This window comes from Centrocercus urophasianus, unplaced genomic scaffold (assembly GCF_019232065.1).
Source record: "Centrocercus urophasianus isolate 14NV4802_14NV808 unplaced genomic scaffold, USGS_Curo_1.0 seq_26, whole genome shotgun sequence".
NCBI classification, from domain to species: Eukaryota; Metazoa; Chordata; class Aves; order Galliformes; family Phasianidae; genus Centrocercus; species Centrocercus urophasianus.
Window position 1 is genome coordinate 15,883,721 of NW_024884822.1, and position 21,741 is coordinate 15,905,461.

General features: G+C 41.4%; 1 protein-coding gene across 2 annotated transcripts in view; it reads right to left on the bottom strand.

Moving 5' to 3' along the window:
* JAKMIP2 (janus kinase and microtubule interacting protein 2) overlaps window positions 1-21,718 on the bottom strand; it is a 37,676-nt gene extending 15,958 nt beyond the window's left edge. For both annotated transcript variants that reach the window (XM_042826237.1, XM_042826236.1), the window contains exons 1-8: window positions 21,663-21,718; window positions 8,781-9,049; window positions 7,077-7,574; window positions 5,686-5,895; window positions 4,496-4,594; window positions 2,300-2,446; window positions 1,014-1,154; window positions 7-63 (exon numbers count right to left, since the gene is read on the bottom strand). In XM_042826237.1, the coding sequence (XP_042682171.1) occupies window positions 7-63; window positions 1,014-1,154; window positions 2,300-2,446; window positions 4,496-4,594; window positions 5,686-5,895; window positions 7,077-7,574; window positions 8,781-8,909 (1,281 nt within the window). In that variant the 5' untranslated portion in view covers window positions 8,910-9,049; window positions 21,663-21,718. The remainder of the gene's footprint in view (window positions 1-6; window positions 64-1,013; window positions 1,155-2,299; window positions 2,447-4,495; window positions 4,595-5,685; window positions 5,896-7,076; window positions 7,575-8,780; window positions 9,050-21,662) is intronic.
* Window positions 21,719-21,741: the final 23 nt, after the last annotated feature.

The following is a 21,741-nucleotide window of genomic DNA, read 5'->3' on the forward strand; positions in this document are numbered from 1 at the left end:
TCTTACCTTAATTGGCTTTGAACTCCTTTTACTCCTTCTGCGACGAATGAGTTTCTCCCTGTCCTGGAAAGTGAGATTGAAAAGTTATTGGACTCAATTTTTACCTCTATCTTCTTTTGTTTGCAGCCCCAGAATGTTAGACCTACAGATGAGATAAGTCATTGCTTTTCCACTGACTGCTATATTTTTCAGAAGCAATATGATTCCAGGTAGAAGGGAAGATTCATACCTAAATCTGTCTGCCACCTGAAAAATCACTTGATGAAGAGGGAATAGCAGAAAAGCAGCCCCTGCTGTTGTGTAGCTGCCTTGGCAGGCGGCTGTCAGACAACAGACACTGATCAATTTCCTGTGAAAGTCACCAGGAGGCTTTCACAGGGCACCCATTTGGGTTCATAATGGGAAGCAAACTGCTTTCACTGCAAAGGTGGTGCTTCCTCTGTCTCAGAGTTATTAAGAGATACACATGTTGATTTCACCACTTCTAGCAATGGTGCCTTAGGAGAAGAAACAGCCTGCTTTGGAGTATCTTTCTCCTTCCCCTCAACAAAATGCAAAGTTATCTGAAAAAGGGATTGTCAGTGTTAAAGGATACAACATAAGAACTAGAGAACCACTAGCACCATGCTCTTTCCCAGCACACAAAGGGCACTGCGTTGTGTGCATGCATTTTTCTTCTCCAAGAAGATTTTAATAGCAGCATGGTTACCTCATACGCCAGCTTGTCACAGCCCTGCCTTGCAAAGGTGTGTGTATGTTCCTGAGCTCCACTGTTCAGTCTGTTCATTTCTACAGCTCAGTTCACACATAAATGTCACATTTTCAAGTTGCAGAGACAACATCCCATTAAAAAAGCAGTTAGTCCACACCAACACACTCTGACATCTAAAGCTACATAGGTGTTAAGAGCAAGGAAGATATGAAACCTCAGAATTCTATTCATAATATGAAATACTAGTAGCAGTTAACTTTGTACAGGAATTGCTGCTAATTTCCTGGTGTTCTGGACATACCCTTGTTAACTCATCAATTATGTTCTGTTGTTCTATGACCTGAAGCTTTAAAAATTCCGTTTCTTGTTCTTCATTAGCCTGATCCAGGTCATTGAGAGATTTTAGTTTCTTTAGTGGAGGATGCGATGTCATTTTTTCTCTCTGTGGTAAGAAGACATAGATAAAATAAGATCCAGCAATTAAACAACAAAAACAAACATTCAGTTATAAATTAAGTGGAGCTTTTCATTTAGAATGTACCATCATATTAATATGCTTCTGCTAAATAATTTGTATAACTTGTAATTTTATAATTCATAGTATCAGCTATACAAGTTTTATAAACCACAAGCACCTTCTTAACAACAAAGCAGCACAGAAAGGCTGAGTTCTGCTTGAAGAACAATACGGACTTACATCTATTTATTTTGTGGTAATCTAACTTCTACCCCTTAAAAGTCACATGCATTCAGAGGCCCACCGCATGGCAAATATATTTATCCCCTGTCCAGGGGACATCCCAGTAGTATCTGCTCCATGTCCCCACGCATTTGCTGATACCCCTCAACTGACCATATACAGTGAGCAACTGGACATTTCAGCTTTGTGAAAAACTCGTATCCTGCCAAAAGAAGAGGAAGGGGAAATAATGAGGCACCATAACTATTTTAACTAGAACACTGTGTGCTGCCTGCTCTGAGCACGTGTGGAAGAGGAAACACCTATAGCCCAAGAATATTATTCCAGCCACCCACAGCCTGCTAACTTGCATAATTTGTGCATCTACGCTACTAAAAACAGATGGCAACTCTTGATAGTGGAACTAAGTTGCCATGCGCACCCATATGCACTGGTGGTGCTGTCCCCTGATGTCTAATGCATGATCACTAAAGTCTCTCCTGCTTGCTGTGAGAGAGGCCAAGGGGCTGTGATTTGCCATCCACGACTGCCATGGAAAAAGAATTCTAATTTGTAATGTCTGCAATAAGTGTATCTGTCTTCCGGGCATGGGTGAATTGCAGAGTCTTAAAATTGATTAGCCTTGTAGAGTAGAACATAACTCAATACAACTTCTAATTCAGCCTCAAATATAGTTTTCAGGATATTAAAGACTGATTTTATGCGTTCACTCAAAAATACTGCACACAAGCATAATAAACAACATTATGTAAGGCTATTATGCACAAACCTAACCATTGCTGTATCTTGTCCATAGTAGTACACACACGTATGCACTCACCATGCAAACGTTTCCACTAGAACAGACATATCATGCAGTAATATGCAATTTTCTCTTCAATACTGACCATTTCTATGTTTTCTTTAGTGACTGCTTTGAGTTTATCTTCTATGCGCTGCAAAGACTGCATCAGTTCATCATTTCTCTTTGTGAGGCACTTGTTCTTCTCCAGGAGAGGTTTACATTGTTTTTCAGCTTCTCGGACACGCTTCAGCTGAATTGATAACAATTGATTTGTAGCAATTAATAATGGTAAGTAGTCCAAATAAGAGATATAGTTCTCCTTTGTGAGAAATATTTTTTGTTAATCTTCCCTATAGGACTCCCGTCACACTAAAACACCAAGCAAAGTGATTACTGGAACTGGTGAAGCTACCCTAGCAATGCTTATGTTTTTACTGATAGTTCTATCAAATGGAAAACTCACTTATAGAGATGAAGCAAACTGACACACTATCAGATAACTGCAAAGCTGCTGCAAGAACTGTAAACGAAACCAAGACCCGTGTTTTATCTTCAAGAAACTCATGGACTTTCTCATCAAAAGACAGATTTACGTAGGAACTTATGCATATGCACAATGAATGTTTGAGTGAACAAATATTGACTAAAAGTCATTTAAACTACAAAGTAAGCAAAGTATCTTATGGCATCTTTGGAAGTCCCAGTATTAATACAGCTAGAGTCTTAACCAAGTTCTTTTCCTCCACAAAATTAGCTCTGTCTGGTAAAACCCAGTGTTAATACACAACGTTTCTTTTCCTAAGGAAGGATAAAGAAGATGATGTGTGCCCAGATTATCTACTTAATGAATGCAAGAATCAGCTCTGTATTACCATTCATTACTAGGAAGTTCCTGCCTGATGCAGTTCTGCCCTAAAAAAAACTGAGAGAGTTCCCTGTAGCTGTTAAGGAGAGTTAAGCACATTTCCTTTTATCATCATATCATCTTACCCATTGATTTTGCTTGAAGCTAGCAAGTGCCTGAAGACCCCTTCTGCTAACAGGAAAGGGAGGAGCTGGTAGGAGGTGGTTACATCTTCCAACAGCATCACTGTTGGCAAAACTACCTGCCTTACCCTACGAATGAAGAAAGCTATTGCCAGTCTGATTGTATCTCAAAGCACACGTGCTACAATCAGAAAGATTAACGTGGTGGAAGGGGATATAGGAGTATAAAAGCAAAGGGACCAGCATGGATGGAACCACGTTACAAAGGAAAGGTGCTCACCATCTCCAAAGACCTAGGCAAACAGGAAAGACTTCACAAGGGAGGGAACTCCAACCAGAGATCCTGGCTCACTGGCAGTCAGCCCTTAAGTGAGGTCTAAGAGAGGAGCAGCCAGGCTCCACCCCTTCCTGTCCCACAGGTAAATTGCTGCAGCTGTGCTCACAGGGCTGACCGGTCCTTTCCCAGGTGCTCCATCAGTGGTTCAGGCTGTGACTCACTTACCTTACAACATGGTATTTCCAACAGTTCCTGCCCACATTTAGTATGTATTCTTTATAGTCACATTATGCAAGATAGAATTTTGAAGCCTTTTTTTTTTAAAAAAAAAAAAAAAGTTTTTTTTCTGTGAAAAAATAGGCTGAAGATTTAATGGCACGAGACAGCTACAAACTATTCAGTATTGTAGAAATCTGAGAGCTTTTCCTAATTGAAGAGAGGCATGTGAACACATTTCTACTGTTACCACAAACTTGTTATTTTGAAAATGTTAATTTAAAAATATTGAGGAGGCTCAAGCCAGCCATACTGATATGAAAGGAGTGCACCGAGACTCCTATCTGAAGAACAAAATAAATAAAATATCAGAATCGAATTTCAGCACCCTCATTCTTAATCATGGAAGTAAAAAGACCGAGTGATCAAATCACCACCTAAGAGTAAATCAGACACAGAAATCAGTTTACTGTTGTCCATTCTATCTATAGCTGATTCTTGTCTCTTCTCAAGTATAGGACTACAGGCATCATGTGATTTACATCACCATATACTGTTGCATGCTCCTGAACTCTTGAGAAGGTCAAGGAAGGAACGCAGTCACACAGAAACCAACAATACTCTTCCATTGTGACTTTCGCCCTGATATAACTTTACTGAGATTACTCAGTAACTCTGGAGTGAAAAGCCACCCCAAGTGCCCTAGGAGACAATCCCAATGAATAGAAAAGGCACATTTACCACATGCTTGGAGACTCCTCTCCTCATCTGCCCTACAGTTCCTGGCCTCCCCTATCTGACGGCACAAAGCTCACATACCAGTTCATTTCGTTCATCAACCAACAACGTGTTCCTGTCCTCCAGTTTCCGGATGGTTGCATTCAACTCAGCTATCCTCTTCTGGTTCCTGCGCAAGTCCTGTTCATCAGTAACAACACAACACAGTTACTGATTCTTCAAAACACATTTGGGAAAGCAATCACCCAAAGCTACATACCAGTCAACACAACCAACAAATTGTACTTGTTATTTGTTTTTTAGAAGATCACACATCTTGGCAAAAATGAGTTTTTGGGAGAAGAAAACATCTACTTTTGAGAAAATTTTAAGATTAAAAAATTCTACTTCTAAAAAAATAGTAAAAAGATCCTGATGCTTTTTTTTTTTTTTTAAACTATTATTACAGGGGGGAAAAAACCCCAAAGCTGAAATATTCTAGTCTCAATTGATTTTTCCTATACACTGCTGGGCCAGTAAGTCAGGCAAAAAAGTAAGGACACCCCTTTCAGTATCAACTTTCTTTACCTTCTTCTTCCTCATTCACATATATGTAAAAACGCGCATGCATACACACTTGTTGGGTAAATACTGTGCTTAGTCACAAGGAGCTGCATTCCTTGTTGTAATGCTGTAACGTGATGGGAAGTGCAGAATAGCAGGGTGACAAAGACTTCGGCTGCAGCAAACAAGAACAAAGACAGCAGCCACGGACACAAAAAAAAGAAAAAGAAAAAAAAAGAAAAGGCTGCTTATCATTAGAAGGCCTCATATGCAGGGCTCTCCAGTGAGATCCCCTCACCTCCACTGCCAACCTTTAAATGAGGTCTGGGAAGGGGTGGATCCTGGTTTCACCCCTTCCACCCAATCAGGCACATTGCATACACCTGAACTCCCCTGGGTTGGCCATGCCTTCCCACCACATGTTCCATCACTATTTCAGGCCATGAATTTGCATATCTGCTACACTTGTGAATGACAGCAATAGCTGCACATGCATAAAGCAAGACAGAAATAGGAGGTACTCTCCAAATCTCCTAGGTTCCCCACAGCCTTCTTTCTGCCCATCTTCCCAATTTCTGTTTGTTTTTGAGGATGCAGGCTATCTGGATAGTTATGTTCATCAATCAATACTTTCAAAGCAGTACTGATTTTTTTAAACGTTTTCCCAGGGGCCAAGACAACATTTAAGCAAGAGAAACGTTGTGTAGAAGTCAGTAAAACCTGCATACAGGGCTGCTGCAGTGCTCTGAGCCATCTCCGGCCCTTCCTGGGATCTCCCTCTTGGGACTGCTCATGTTACACTCTGCCTCTTTCACCAGGAAAAGCTGTTCATCCAGAGCTTCTTTCTGCAGCTGCAGTTTCTGCACATAGCCTGTTTGTGTCTCCAATTCTTTCTCCAAGGAAAATATGATCCTATCTTTAGCCTTGATCTCATCCATCTGATGAGAAAAGCACAAGAGCAACAATGTTAAGTGTGTAAAAACAAAAGCACTTCAGCTTCAGTGAATATAGTACAATAGGATTTACTAGTGTTCACCACTTAAATCTGCTAAGTCTTACCACCCAGGCTTGAAAATAATATACTCCAAGGAGTCAGCCGCACTGTACACCATTGCAGTAACAGCTTTGATAGCCTTACACAAAGCAAAACTGAGCACAATGTGATGTGCAAAACGGGAGGGGACACAGCCAGGACAGCTGACTCAAACTGGCCAAAGGGATACCCATACCATGTTGACACTGTGCTCAACAGTAAAACTAGGAAGACTAAGCTGGGGCTGCCATGCCTTAATGACTGAACGGGCATTGGTCAGCCAGAGGTGAGCAACTCTGTTTTGCATCATTTGCATTTCTTCTTCTTGGTTTTTAGGATTTTTTTCTCTTTTACTTCTTAAACTCTCCTTACCTCAATGTTTTTTATAACTTGTTACTATACGATTATTTCTACCCCCTCACTGTGGGAGCAGAGGAGAGGTGAATGTGTGAGTGGGGGGTGCATAGCTCCCTATCAGTGTTCAACCACAATGCTTTAAAATCAAAAATACCACTCCTGACAGTATTTACATCACTGTTTCCTTCTACTGAACTGTCAGTTTTCATGCCAAATGTTCCAATATTGCAAGCAGGCCCAGTTCCCTAGCTATACAAAAAACACAGCCACTTGCACTACTACTGGTATAGGTTCTTTTTACCCATTCTCATTAGTATGAATTCACTGAATGCTATGGCAAGACCAAAGCAAAAGGTCTCTTCCCTCTTGCCATGATTTGATGTGTTTAAGACACTAACATAAGGGTTAAAGAAACTAATAACTTCAAGTGCAGATGTATTTTCTAATATTTCGCATGGCAGATATATTAGGATCTTGGCAAGCCAAGGTCTTGATGAAATCAATCACCATTACTCTGTGGTATTAGCTGCCCACCCAGTGGTTGCTCTAACTGACTCACTGTGAGTTATCAGCCACAGAGATACAGCAACATGAGGTTTTCGTTACTTCTTCAGACTGAGCTGCTTTGCAGAGTTCTAAGATTCACCAAAAAAATTGAAAAGCAAAGGAGACAAACTCACTACAGAATAAAATACATGAGATGTTTTGGTGCAGGGAAGGCTTACTAACCAGGCGGCGAATATCCCTCTCGCTCTCCCACTTGATCTTAGAAATGGCTTCCTGGTGGGACTGGTGCTCACTTCGAAGATCACCTGCTTTGATCTTGTCAGCTTGGATCATATTGTTCAAGGCCTCATCTACCTGCTTTTTGGCAGACTTAAGTTCAGTAATTTCCTGCAGAAGCTTAAGGCGCTCAGAGTCAAACTGTTTTCTGGCCTCTTCACGAGCCTCAATAGTCAGGGCTGTCCTTACTTTATCGCTGCTGCCATCCCGCAGGGCACACAATGCTGACTTGAGACGCTGGATTTCACTGTCTCGGACTTTCACCATTCGTGTCATCTCCTGCTCATGCTGTTTGATGAGGTTCTCCCTCACAGCCTGCAGCTCCTTCATTTTCTCCTCATGGAGTTTGGCTTTTAGCTCTGTGATTTGCACAGTTTGCTTGCGCTGCTCCACTTCACGGATACGCTTTGTTTCTTGAGTCTTCTCTCTTTCAAGTTTAGCAATCTAAGTTGAAATAAAATGAGAGTCAACTGCTACCAAGATACTGCTACCAAAACAAGCTCACTTGGACACACAGCCATGTCAGAATAAGAAAGGGCTTCCTGCAGACCCCAGTTGTTCCTCCATCCTCCTCCAACAAAATACGGGCCAACTCCTGAAGACTTCACTTAGATACTGCAATGTCTTTACTGAAGATAAATACTTCAGTTTTTCCTTAAGAAATAAGTCCTTGTATAGACATTTGACTAACAGCTTTCTAACTCAACTGTTAATTTCAACCAAATTCCTCAGAGAAGTAGAAGGCTTGGCAATAGCAAGATTCATACAGATTTCATGTGATTCATGACTGTAGGAAGTTAGATGAAAGTGCGTGCTGCAAATCTGAACATCCAGAAAACATCTAGTCTTTTGTAGATGTTCTTAATCATAAGTGAAACTTTAAGATAGTCAGCTCTTGGACATGAAACTAAAGAAAAGTGTGCTTCACTGGTCGTTACAAGGATAGTTCTTTGTTGCTATTTAATATAAACAACTTTTAAGTTATTCGTCCATATGTTTGGAATCAAAGTTACAGAGCAGCCTTCAATACATTTACACTAATATATGTCTAAGCCCAACTGGAGACCTCTGAGCACTTTCACAGCACAATCCTACATGCACCTACACATAATACTAAGTTGATTTTTAAGGAAGTTTAGATATCATACTGAAAAGCTGGCGGATCACTGGTACCTGAACAAGCCTGAAACAATGCATACATACCTTAGTGCACATGACAGAGTTGGTCTGTACTGCAGAAGGATTACAAAGGTCCATATGGACTTTCATGCTGTACACTTAAGGACTACTTCACTCAACTTTGAAATAGAGGTATATTTTACTGAAATAAGCAGTCATTCAAAACAGCAACACTACTAGGCACTGGAATTTTTTAAAAACAGTATACTTAGAAACAATTTGAGCAGATAAGATGAAAAATCACTAATTGGAACACAGGCAAAGATGTTACAAAAGGCATAATGCTTCACTGTAAGGCCAGAGGCTGCTTGAATTTGTACCTCAGTAAAAAGAAGTCTTTTCCAGTGAAGGAACATCAAACTGTTGTTCAAGAGAAGAGTTTTGCTGCATCTCTTGATTTCTGTTCTACTGTTTTCCCCACGTTTCTTTCCTTCAGTGCAGACACTTCTTTAAAACCAAACCCTCACTCACCTTAGATTTCTCCTGATGCAGCTCAATTTGGATGTCCGTTAGCTTGGTCCTGAGTTCCTCATTGGCAGCCTGTAGGGCTACAATCAGTGCCTCAGGCTTTTCGCCTTTGCTACGTCCTTTTTTGGACATGATTTCTTATCAGTGAGAGTCCGTATGTTTAATTGTTTCAAATACAGACTGCCATCTTTTTTGATCCTTTCTGTGCCAGTTTGTTTAGCACTTACTGCATGGCATTCCTTAAGGTTCTGTCCTCAGCTGCTTTGGAAGCCCTGCAAGAAATTAGACATACTATTATTTGCCAGTGGACGTTGCAGCATGACAGTTCACATGGTTACAGAACACAGGATAGCTCATTTCTCAAAACACTGCAGTCTTTGTCTGAAAACCTACAAGGGAGATGCCAGCACAACCAGGCTTCTGCATGCAAGTCTGACATACTAGTAGAGATTTCGTACGTACTCTTTCCCTTTTCTCATAAAGGCACAGCATGCAAAGAAGATACAAATTTGTTTACAATAAGGATTAAAGCTATTGAGACTACAGAACTGGAGAGGACGGGTCATTTAATTCAAGCCTTACAGTTTGGGATCATGATGGAACAGGCATTTTAGTCCAAAGGTTCTATCAACAATCTCTTCCTCTTGCCCTTCCCAATCCCTTGCAATCTTCCAAGCCTCCCAAATTCAGGCTTTCACGCAACAATTCTACAAACTGCTACAGGAAGAGAAAAGCACTGACATTCTCACCACCATTCTGAGTTTCCTTAGAAGCAGAGAAAAAAAATGATATGCAAAACCCCCAGCCAGGCTAGAATTTGTCTCCTTTGCCATTTTGCAAAGGAGACTCCATCAACAGTGTCCCTCAGCCAAATTTTGGAGAAAATTCCAACCTTAGCCAAACTAATGCAGTAAGTTTAAACGCAATCACATCAGTAAGATATGCAGATTGGGAAGCTTCGCGAACAGCACACTAAAACACAGATGAGCTGGTATGTCTAGAACATTTTGAAGGCATCCCTGCTCCACTGTAGGAGCATTCCCTGCATCAGCCAAGGGTCTGGCAACACCACATATCCCGCCCATCGATACACAGACCAAATGAGCTTTAACATGCTAAGCACAGGCAGAGTCTTCAAAGTCTCTCTCTGGCCATGTCTGAGTCTGCACTTATAGACTTAAAAAAACAGAAAGAAACTCAACTTGGTTGAGTTTCCAGCAACAGTACCTATCACACAGTGTAACCCTCGCTGTCAGATGTGTCAGTTGTTTGCACACCTTGCCTCTTCAAGTGGCCTAATTCCCTCCTTGCTAAGCTGCTTCCAAGAATCTTGGAATGCAGTCTGACACAGATTGATACTCTTTTGCAGCTTGAGTTATGCCTACTGATTTACAAAGAGTTGCTTTTATGTCACAGAAAGAAGAGTGTATGCTGTTGGATTCAAGCATACAGTTCTGTAGGGAGACTGTAATAAGGGTCCTTTATTAATCTAGTTTGAGGTTTGGGCCCTTGAGATCTGCTCCAGACCACTCTAGGAAAATGGGTGGAAATACGTATTGAACATATGTTGCAGACCACACTGTGGTGAGACTGGCTGTCTGCAGCAGCACTTAAGAAACCCTGCTGTAATGCAATGTGAGCTGGAAGCTGTTCTGGAACACAAGGTGATCCTATGGGTAGAGAAGAGACCACGGCGCACAACTTCCAGGTTCTTTTTCCTGCCCCTTCCACTCGCTGTTTTGGTTTGTAACTTTGGCTATTCTGCTTAAGACAGTGACTTACTTTGCAAATCTGTAATAATCATTTCACTTACGTGGGTTCATAATTAATGAAGAGAACTCTGTAATCAGTGTAACTTTCACGTTCTTTCAGCACATCCTTTATATTATTAATGAAGGGCTAGATTTTTGCTTTCATTATTTCTTGAATTAATCACAGCAAACCATTACTGCAGCTAAACCATTACCGGCAGTTTTTTACCTAGGAACAGAAGAACTAGTCCTTCCTAAATTGAGGTCCCACATTGTAACTCTGGCAGAGCTAGAGCACAGAGGGGCTGGGGCACAAAGTCCTGTAGGCAGAAGCTGCACTCCTGACAGAGCACAGACCTTTCAGTTTATAAGAGCAAAACAGATGATCAGCAAGAGCTGGGCTCTATCAACACTCCAGCATAAGGAGAGGTAGCAGCACAGATTCCCACTGCAGGTCAATACTACTGTTATTTTCTGCTGAAGCAGCAGGATCTACTTGTCAAGGAGGTCAGAGAAGATTTCTTTCTAAGTGGCATCTCTACCTTAAGTCTACGTGCACCCTTCACAAATTATTCTGGCACAGTAAGGGCCTATGTTAAGATTTGCATTTCTTTTTAGTAATCAAAACCTTCACTAGTGTAAAACTACCCTTCACAGAGGAAACTGTTGTTATTGGTCATTTAGGAGATCTGCTGGACATCTTGTAAGTACTGCACACACAGTCGTGAAATACATAGATGGCCTCCACTTGCAGTAAGCGTTCTCCTCACACACATTACTTTTGAAGAGAAAAAGGAAAATATATGGCCCCTTCAGCAGGCTGCATCCTCCAGGAGATCTAAGTGACATATGGTATCCAAAAAAACTGTCTGTACAGAAAGAGACAAACGGCCTTAGCAGCTATTCATTGCGCTCCCTTGGCATCCCTTAATGGTTAACGCATCTCAAACACGCGTAGCATAAATGACTTCATGCCAAATATCCTTCTCCTAGGACTTCCCATCACCCCATGTCCACAAGAGTTAGAAACGTATTCTTGATTGACTAGAAAGTACACCAGCTACCATAAGGGTAACAGAAATTTGGACATCTCTGTGCATTTGCATGTTAAAAAAAAGTTGAGCAGATCCTCCACATGTAACAGCTCCACTGAAATAGAAGTTATTTTTAAGTACTTGCAGAAGATATAAGTACTGAGTAAGCTAGAAGTAAGAACACAAAATGCTGACCAAAAGATAAGCGTTCATTTCTTTATGCACTAAAAATACACATGGAAGACTGGTATCATATTTACTGAAATGCAGTAAAACACACACAATATATTGCAATACTGTTAAAAGCAAAAGTAATGAGAAACATTAGGCTTATATTATTCTAAATCTGTCATCTCTATGCTTTACTTTTTGGGTAACATTATTTCCCTGTTTCTCCCTGAAATTGCAGTATCATCAGTATAGAAAATAATCTTATTTGAAAAATAAATCAAGATATTCATAGAGCCACATAACTTCACAATATCAACCTATTAACTAGCAGGCTGTCACTATCCCTAAAGTTGTATTTACTCTTCTGAGAGTGAGAACATTAAATTCTAGACCAGATCGTGATTAATACTGGAAGACAAATCCCCTCTGTGCAACTTCTAAATCTCTTCCCCTTCTCAGCATTTAAAAAAAATTAAAACTCCTGCAGGATGGGGGAGGGGGTAAAGGGGCCAAGTCTAAGTAGATTTCAATGCAATCTCTAAGTCTAGAGCTGGTTAAGAAAAATATATCTCAAAATTTATGCAGTGTGGAAAATCCTGAAAATTAAGAGTATCCTTCAGAACAGAAAAGAAATGGAAACTATTATTACTATCTGGGAAATACTGAAACCATCTTACTGCATTGCTTTGCTATTATGAAATCAATATATAATTATTGAGATTGCTTTTTTTATTAGTATACCTGTCATGGTTTTATGATTTTTGTCACTGGTATTCCACACCATGTAGTGAACTGGGAGTTAAAAGGTTAATCACAGAATGGCCTGGGTTGCAAAGGCCCACAATGCTCATCTGGTTCCAACCCCTGCTGTGTGCAGGTCGCCAACCAGCAGCCCAGGCTGCCCAGAGCCACATCCAGCCTGGCCTTGCATGCCTGCAGGGATGGGACATCCACAGCCTCCTTGGGCAACCTGTGCCAGTGCCTCACCACCCTCTGGGGGGAAAAGCTGCTTCCTAATATCCAACCTAAACCTCCCTTGTCTCACTTTATGACCACTCCCCCTTGTCCCATCACTACCCATCCTTGTAAGCAGCCATTCCCCCTCCTGTTTATATACTCCCCTCAAGTACTGGAAGGCCAACGCACCAGCTGTGAGGATTGCTGGCATTCCCAGCAGACTGCCACTGTTCCCTTTCTGTTTTCCTGCTCACCAGTCACAAGACAGTCCTTCTTTTGCTGTTCATCTCTGCAGTGCTCCCCAGCCATCTGTCTTCAGCTTTAGTGTCCAAAAGTGAAGGCCTTACTCTATCTCTCATTTTGATTTATTAGTTTCAACTCCAGTGATACTGTATTTTACTGTGCAATCTCACATTCCACTATCACATTTAGTAAATTAGTTTTCTCCCTCCGCTCATTGCCACTGTTTTACTTCAGGCCCATCTCCCTGCCTCTTCCCTTTGTACCCTTCCTGCTGAACCCGGCACACTGGGCCAGAGCTGCTGACAGTACTACATAACGATCACGAAACACCTCTGTCAAAACCAGATGGCTCTATAACAAAACACTAAGAAAACCGTTATGAAATCTGTAGCAAAAGGTTGTTTTGGCTCACAAAGCTCTGAGCTTTGTAAAGATTTATATACCAAATCTGATGTTAAGTAGTTGTCCTACAGAATGGGTTTTACAGCACAGAAAAAAATCTCAATAGACAGCAGCCTATTCTCTGCTATTCTCAAGCTGTTCTGCAGAGTTGTAAGAGGACTTGCTTCCTTCATGGATAAACAAACAGGGTGAAGGAGCTGCAAACCCTCATTAACTTGGATTCTAATGTGTATTATCACAAAATGTGCATTTTGTAACAAAATCACAGCATGCTAACCTCACAAAGGACACTGCCTATACAAATTATAGTCAGGCCACTCCTCTGCTAGGTTTTAATTTTGTGGTCTCACTGAAACTAGGCTGCTGTTCAGAGTTTCATTTGTATTTCTACAAATTCCATATGCTCCCTCACAGTGCATGGTGTTTGATACGGTTTATTTCCCATAATAGTAAACTTGATTCTGCGATGCTTATTAAAAAGTAAGCAAAGTATGAGGGACTCCTCTTCTGTGATACTGGCCCAGTGTCAGAGCAGATGTTGGCAGTATGGCAGCAGATGTTGAACCTTCCTGTCATTATTGCATTACATTTTGTTGCCATGTGACGGCAGAGCAGCTAACGAAAGATGGACAGCATGGGCCGTGTTTCCTTGTAGTGACACCACCACAGCAGCTGTGAAACAGCAAGTCACTGGCAAGCGTGACATGCAGGCTCCTCGTCACCACTGGTGAAAATGTGTAACAAACTGCAGTAACTGTGTTGAAAAATAGTGTTTTGTAGCTAAGAGTCTGTCCTATTGATTAGCATTATTGCACTCTATGTATCTGTTTGCATTTCCACGAAAATAAATAGGAGGCATTATTTTCAGAGCAACCTAGGTAACAACAGGTTCGGAGGCTTCAATTCCTCTCTGCATGAAAGGCCAATGGAAACATGAGCAACCACCACACAGCCAACAGTCACCATTCAGCCGTATTTAAAAAGTATTAGCTCAGTGACCTGTTAATTGTAATCAGGTCCATTGGCAGCAAGAAACACTGCACCCACAATCAAGTTTCATTACTCCGAGTAGTTCAGAGCTAAATTCACCTTTCTGAGAAGCCTCTACCAAAAAGGAAAAAGTGTTTTTAAAAGGATGTTGTTATAAGCAATAACTCATATCCTCTGTCCATTTCAAGGGATCAACTGTCTGTAGAAGAGCAGATGGATCGACTTTCCATTCTCTGAAATACACCAGGGGCCTGGAAGAAATTTCTGGGGATAACAGCACCTAAAACAACGGAGAGAGAATAACGGGAATTCTTAGACTGCATAATTTGTTTGCTCTTACGTGTTTTACTAAGGTAGTCTCATCACCTAGGCAAGTTGCTTTAACAAAGAACAAGTTGATTTTACCTTAAGTTGCAGTTAAAAGAACTGAGCTTTATTCTTCCTCACAGCAGAAATGGTCTCACCCCATCAGAGCTCGCTCTAAGGGCCATACTTAAATTATAGTTATACTCCAGTTTTCTGTTTTCTCAGGGCAGCAGATGGTAGCCACCACAAGTCTCTCACACTTCCAAAGCCCTGCTCCACTAAAGGAGGTGACATTTGTTCCACTGGGAGGTGGTTCTAACAGTATGAAAAAACAGAAGCTATTGAGCCTAAACAGACAATCCTTCAGTATTTCAATTCTGGCCAGAAAACCATTCACATGCTAATTCAGCCTACTCTCCACCTGAGAAGGATGCCAGGACAGATCAGCCTACCCCATCTCAGTTTTTTCCTGACTCCTGACCCAAGCATTCTGGCTATGGATTACAATATTCAAGAAATCCATAGCACTCCATTCTTTGTGTTATGTCACTGTATAACCAAGATGTTATAGTCACAATATAATTGTGTATAATCAATAGATATCAAGATGTTATAATTGCAATATAATCAAGAGAGTAAGGCAAAGCAGACAGCGATCACAAAAAGAGAATAAATGGAAGAGCTTACCCTTGGGTTGAGCTCACCAGAAGATTCCAAAAGAGGGGATCTCCAGCAGAGATCCTTCCCCTCTGGTAGCCAGCTCTTAAATAGGTCTAGGAGCCAGGCTCCACCCCTTCTGGCAGCACAGGTGAATTGAATTGCCTTCAGCTGTGCTCCTCTGGCTGACTCAAGGCTCATCTCAGGTGATCAATCAGAGGTTCAGGCCGTGACTCAGCAGTTCCCATACAGTCACACAATGAAAAAAAATGATTAATGGAAACTGCAATTAGAAGAGTGGTCTGCATTATTTTTGTATGAAATCACAGTTCAGCATCCCAAGGCCAACCCAAAGTCTTAAATCAGACATACTGTAAATGCTTGCATGCCTTCACACAATTCTATTCCATACTTCTTTTTATAGTGAGGACATGGCAAACTTCACACGCTAGCAGCTAACATGTTTTACTTCACCAAATGGTGACAAACAGCTCTTCAGAAAAAAATCTGAAGCAACTCAGCTTTTAACAGAACAAAATTCATAGTCTAATAGTTACATATTTAATCAATACCACAGCAATTTTCAATAATACTGAAATTCCTCCAGGACTACACACAAAATATCCCTCAGATTCAGGCTCAACATAAGGAACACAGCACAAATCTGGAGCTTCCAGGCTGCTAAAACTACCATTGGCCCTTGCTCTATAAAGTGGGCCAAACATTTCTACCCAAGATGCTGGCAGCACCATGGAAACAGTCAAAAGGGGACAGAAGCATTATTGTTATCTGCAGCAAAGTGAGAGATATATTAAACCAAAATTCTAGTATCCTGTGGCTAAAATACCATCTGCCTCCTTTTCACAAAGTTCTTTTCCTAGAAGTTAGCACAACACAGTGCTCACCAAGAACACTACCGGTAAAAACACAAGATTCTTCCCTGTTCTGAAGGGAAATCAGAGTGAAAGATACATGGACGTAGATCAGACGTGGTAGCAATTAGACAGATAATACAATGGAAAAAGGTGGTGCAACCGAGGTGTAAAAACCAGAAGGATGAGCACACTAGAAAGGTGCTGGAAGGGAAGAAGATTGCTTACCCATATCAGAAGATTCCAGGCTCACAGAGGAAAGCTCCACCAAAGAGGGATCTCCAACCAGAGATCCTTCCCTGCTGGCAGTCAGCCCTTAAATGAGGTCTAAGAGAGGAGCAGCCAGGCTCCACCCCTTCCTGTCCCACAGGTAAATTGCTGCAGCTGTGCTCCCAGGGCTGACCGGCCCTTTCTCAACAGTTCCCATACAGACATTCAATTTAAGAACAGCAGAACTGTCAAAAAAGGGATGAAGTCCAGCAGCCGTCCAGCTCACTGCAAGGCGGTGGTCTAGAAGACATTTTGGCGGTCCTGTGCTTCCAACGTTACTCCAGGCCCACCCGTGGTTTACCAAGAAAGCTGTTTTGTAAAGGAATGTTATGCAAGTAGGATCACACTCAAATCCCATCAGAGAAACACATGGAGCCTGAAAGATAAATACTGCAATTTCCATGATTTATATTATCAGGCCCTTCTTTTGATTTTGATTTTAATAAGCCAGCAAATACATATTTTATTTAATCAAAATGCATACAAGCAAGAAAACAAAACGTTCACCACTAAAAGCTGTCAGGTATTTAAATACTACTTCTATTAAAAGTGGAGTTAGCCTGTAAGAATTTCTGCCACCTTTAGCTAAATTCTTCCTGCAGTTGATGAAAGGGGATTTACATAAGATGTCAGAGTGAATAAGAAAACTCTGTGTTCTAATCTCCCTTCCTCACTTCTAACAATGTAGATCTCTCTGATGACTTTTCCTTCTTTGGACATCTTGCTTCTGACCAGATCACTTCATTCCTACAGTTCATTGTAAGTTCAATATATCTTCAAAACATGTATGATTGTGTGATTCCGTGGGGTTTTTTCCTCTCTCTGCACCACTGTCAGTGCCCTTCAGAATCTGATGAACATATCTTTCTAACTTCCCATGTCCTGTATCTCACTTAAGTTGCCTGGGATAAGACTCTGCATGTTCCCATTACCACAGGCTATACTCCAAGCTGTACAAATCTAAGCCAATGTGCATTACAGTTCGTCTCTTCAGATCAGCTTTCCAGCAGAAATACGAGTATGTATGTGAACGTCCTCTTATCTGTTTCAACACACTTTCGAGTCAAAATGCCTTTCTTTGGAAACAGCAGTGCTAGAAACAGAATTCACTAGAAACACACAGATTATTCACTTAGGGATACAATATTACCAGAGTTGCTCTTTTTCATTTCTGATTGTTGTGATTTTTACCCTTCTATCGTACGTTGAAAGATAGATGCACCAGTTTACAAGCCCTCAAGAGCCCTACAGTCTGCTTTCAAGAACAATGCTTACACCTTCATTGACTTCATCCTACACAGGTTACCATGCAGATCACTGACACTGACCACATATTTCAAGGAAAGGGCAACATGTGTGTCATTCTGTGACCCACAGAACATGCAAAGCAATTCGGAAGTGATCTGCTAACACAGACCTTTGCAAAAACAGGCCAGTCCGTTCAGCCAGTAATGCTTACCACTGAATATACGTGGATGCTGATTTGCAGTTAGTTGTGCCTCTAAAGCGCTGGGCACACTCTCGTCTTATAGCTTAATTCCTTAAAGCATTTCCAAATTAATTAATCCAACCATTCATTCAGTTACAAGCTATCAAATAGTAATCCACACAATTGTTCTTTCAGCTGTAAATTACTACATGTACTTCAAGTGCAATGGTCTACAAACACCCTTTGTTTGTCTGAGAGTGATTATAACTGATTATAATTTCTATTCAGGGAGGGGAGATGGAAAGTGAATATTACTAAGGGCCCTATGAAACTGCAGCAAATTCTCTGAGCTGATTCTGCAAAAGTGACTGCATCTCATTTTCCTCCTCGTTGATACAGGCAGAAAACATCAGCTCACAGAACCTTGAATATTAAATACAAAAAAGCATAGTGTAAAAAAAAAAAAAAAAAAAAAAAAAAAAAAAGACTTATCTATTAATAACAGAACTTCAGGAACAAAAAAACACTTATGTTCACTGAACTATAATAAAATGTTATGGATTAACACAATTCCAGGTCTTTTGAATACTATTCAGTACCTTATTTGTACACCAATCCTACATCAAAGACATACAAAACAATTGAGTACAGGTTATAATTAATTTCAAACACCTGTAACATTAAGAGTTATATGGATTTTGCATACACTGCACAAATGAATTATGAAAAATATTTATGCATCAATTGAAAAAAAAAGTCTGCTTACTGAATTTTAACAAACCAGTGCTAATAGAAGAAAAACATGCTCAGAAAACCTGCAATTACCATTCCTCCCACCTTTACGTGTTCACTCATTACTGATTACTCTCATCTACTCTGGACACTCCACGCAAGTTTTAACTGCATTTCTTCTTTTCAATTTTAATTTCCACATTTGTGGGACATTTAGTTGAGCTTATTTACTGATATCAGTGGTTATCAGTTAATTCAAATCAGTCATTTTGCTGTATTGTGTAAAAATAAATTTAATTCGATTGTTTTGTTGTTCATCACAGAATTATATTTCATCTGAAGATAGAATTGTGGTATATTGGCTCTTCGGGTGTATTCATTACTTGTTGGCTGTTGTTACACAGTTCACTGAGAGTATTCTCATAGTGTAGTCATGTACTTAAATACTTTCTGCATTCATTTGCCTCTTTTTCATGTAACTGCGAGGCAGATGGGCACACAACTCAGTTCACCTTGCTTTTATTCTGACAGCAGTGAAGGGAAGTGGCTGCAATGTCCAAACATGATCTTCCAGGAAAAAACCCACACAGGCCTTAAGGTTTCAGGATGTGCCACAGTTTGTCAGCAACTCACCATGATCCAAACTGAAAGCCTGCATCCAGAAAAGCACTTGCTTATCTCTATTTTTTCCTTTCAAGTTCATCAGATACTACACAGTGCAATCTGCAGCTTTTCTGTCATTTACCAAAAAGTTGCTAAATACACTCGTTGCAACTTCATGTCAGCAACATGCTGATAAACTTGCTATACAGGTCCCCAACTCCTGCAACAAATAAATTAGACAGGAGGGGAGGGGGGGGCATTTAGGATTTTCAGTCCTGATATTTTAAAGGAAAAATTCAAATATACCTTAAAGATACAAAAACAAGTAATAAAGATTCTGGATCTTGAAAGCTGATGGCAGAGTTGCACTGATGCCCTGCACAGACGTAGATGATGACTAAAAAGAAGGCAGCAGAGAATCTGTCTCTGAAGATGGGAAAACACGACTGTTATAATCCAGTCAAGAGCAGATGTTGAAGTGATACAGATCTATACAGGAACTTTGAAAAGCTTCCTGCCTGGGAATTAGAGCAGTCTAGTTGTTATAGAAACATCCACTGCAAACATACTGTCGTAAAATCAATTAAAGTAATTATTTCAGTCGTTTATTTTGCAGTAACCAAACATTGCGATGCTATGATGCACAGAGAAACCTGGCTGAACATAGAAGATATGGAGCATGGCAGACCATGTGATCCAAATTTCAGGTAGCTGATGAGAATTATTTTGCTGTTTCACAACTTCACAAAGAAAACAGAAAGCATAAATACTGACCACAGTGCAAAGCAACCCCCACTCACAGTAGTGAAAAATGAGTTCACAGCATGGTCAGTCCCAAAGTTCATTCAAAAAGGTAAAAAAGATAAAAGTTGTAATTCACAAACTACTTGGATTTCAACACCTGTACACCAGCCTTATGACAGTGGAATCCATTACCATATCTTGTTTCACAATTTGGGGGGCTATTATTATACAATTTTTAAACCACAGTATCAGTAATATCAACTGGATGAATAGAAAACAAAACTGAAAATCACTCCGAGCACCGTTCTGACAGTTGTTTCACAGTATTTTCCTGACTTGAACACCCAAGGGCTACTTATCCATTGTAATGACAGAGAAATTATGCAGCATTTTCCAGCAACTTGATAATAAAATGTCTCACAGACCCTACCGCACATTTACAAATGGCAACAGACAACTTTCTTCTTAACACCCCACCACGATGCAGCTGTACTTTGTGTTCATTTCCTAGTAAGTCGGACACAGAGGCTCTCACTCATAACACATATTTGGGAATGGCCAGTGGAAGAAGAGAAATTGTCAAAAACCACCAAAATATGACAAGGACAAGGTTATTAAACACTCTGCCTAGGAGACTGGGCACAGAAAGCCCGGATTACTAAACAGGGCATGGTATATGCACACACGCAGAATCCGACCCAAAAGACGAAAGAGACTAAGAACCCAAGGCATCACCTTACTGTAATGCACAGGGCAGGCTCAGAACGCAAAGGTTTCAACAACACGCGTCATTATTTTTTTCCTTACAAGAGTTCAAATTACAATTTCAAAGAAGACACATCTCTATGTTCCCAACCTACAGGGCATGCTCAGCATCTTTTTTATACGTATATTCAGAAAAGAAAACAGAAACAGTCTACAAATGAGCGTTCAGTGCCATAAACCAGCCCAAATGCATGATGCTGTCCTAAGCAGCCATCATGAAGCTGAGGGGCAGCAATTCCATGACCTAAGAGTAAATTGTGCATCAGCCCAATTGGCGCATTCCATCAGCTAACAGCTGTCGAATAATAACAAAAAAAAGATGTGTTGCGCGTACAAAGGGGCGAAGCTCGCGGGTTCTCACACACATCCACAAACCCACCAGCTCTGAGACTCCGAGACACATACAGGTGCGTTTCCAAAAAAAACACACAGAAATAAACCTCGTGCAACGCTGAACAGGCAAAGATGCTCCACAAGTAAAAATAAACCAGGGGAGTTCCATCACAGCTGCTCATGCTCAGCTGCGCCAGCGCCCAGCTCAGTGCCATCTCACCGAGGCCCATCGCAGCTGCGCCGCTCCGCGCATTGAATTCAGCTCCGTAAAAATTCCTTCCGCCGCAGGCAGCGATTTGCTGCACCGCGTGCCGTGGCGAGGACGAGACAATGACGGACCTGGAGCACAATGGTGCGGGATGGAGGCTGAGGCGGGTTCCGACACGGCTGCGGGCTGCATCCTTGCCACACCTCTCCCTCCATCGCCGTCGCCATCATCACCTGCATCCCTGCCTCCTCTCCTCTCCTCGCTCCCATCTGCTTCCCCTCCGCCTCCTCGGCCTCCATCTCAGTGCCATCGCTCGCGCTCCACGCCACCGCCGCCCCGGCCCCGCTCCCCGCTCCCGTCCCGGCCCCCCGCCGTCATTGTTGCGGCGCGGTGGGAGCAGGCAGCCCCCGCCTCTTACCGCGCCGCGGACAGGGGACGATGCTGAGCGGCGAAGGACAGGTGCGGCGCTCCCATCTTCCCGCTGCCGCGGCGGCTCC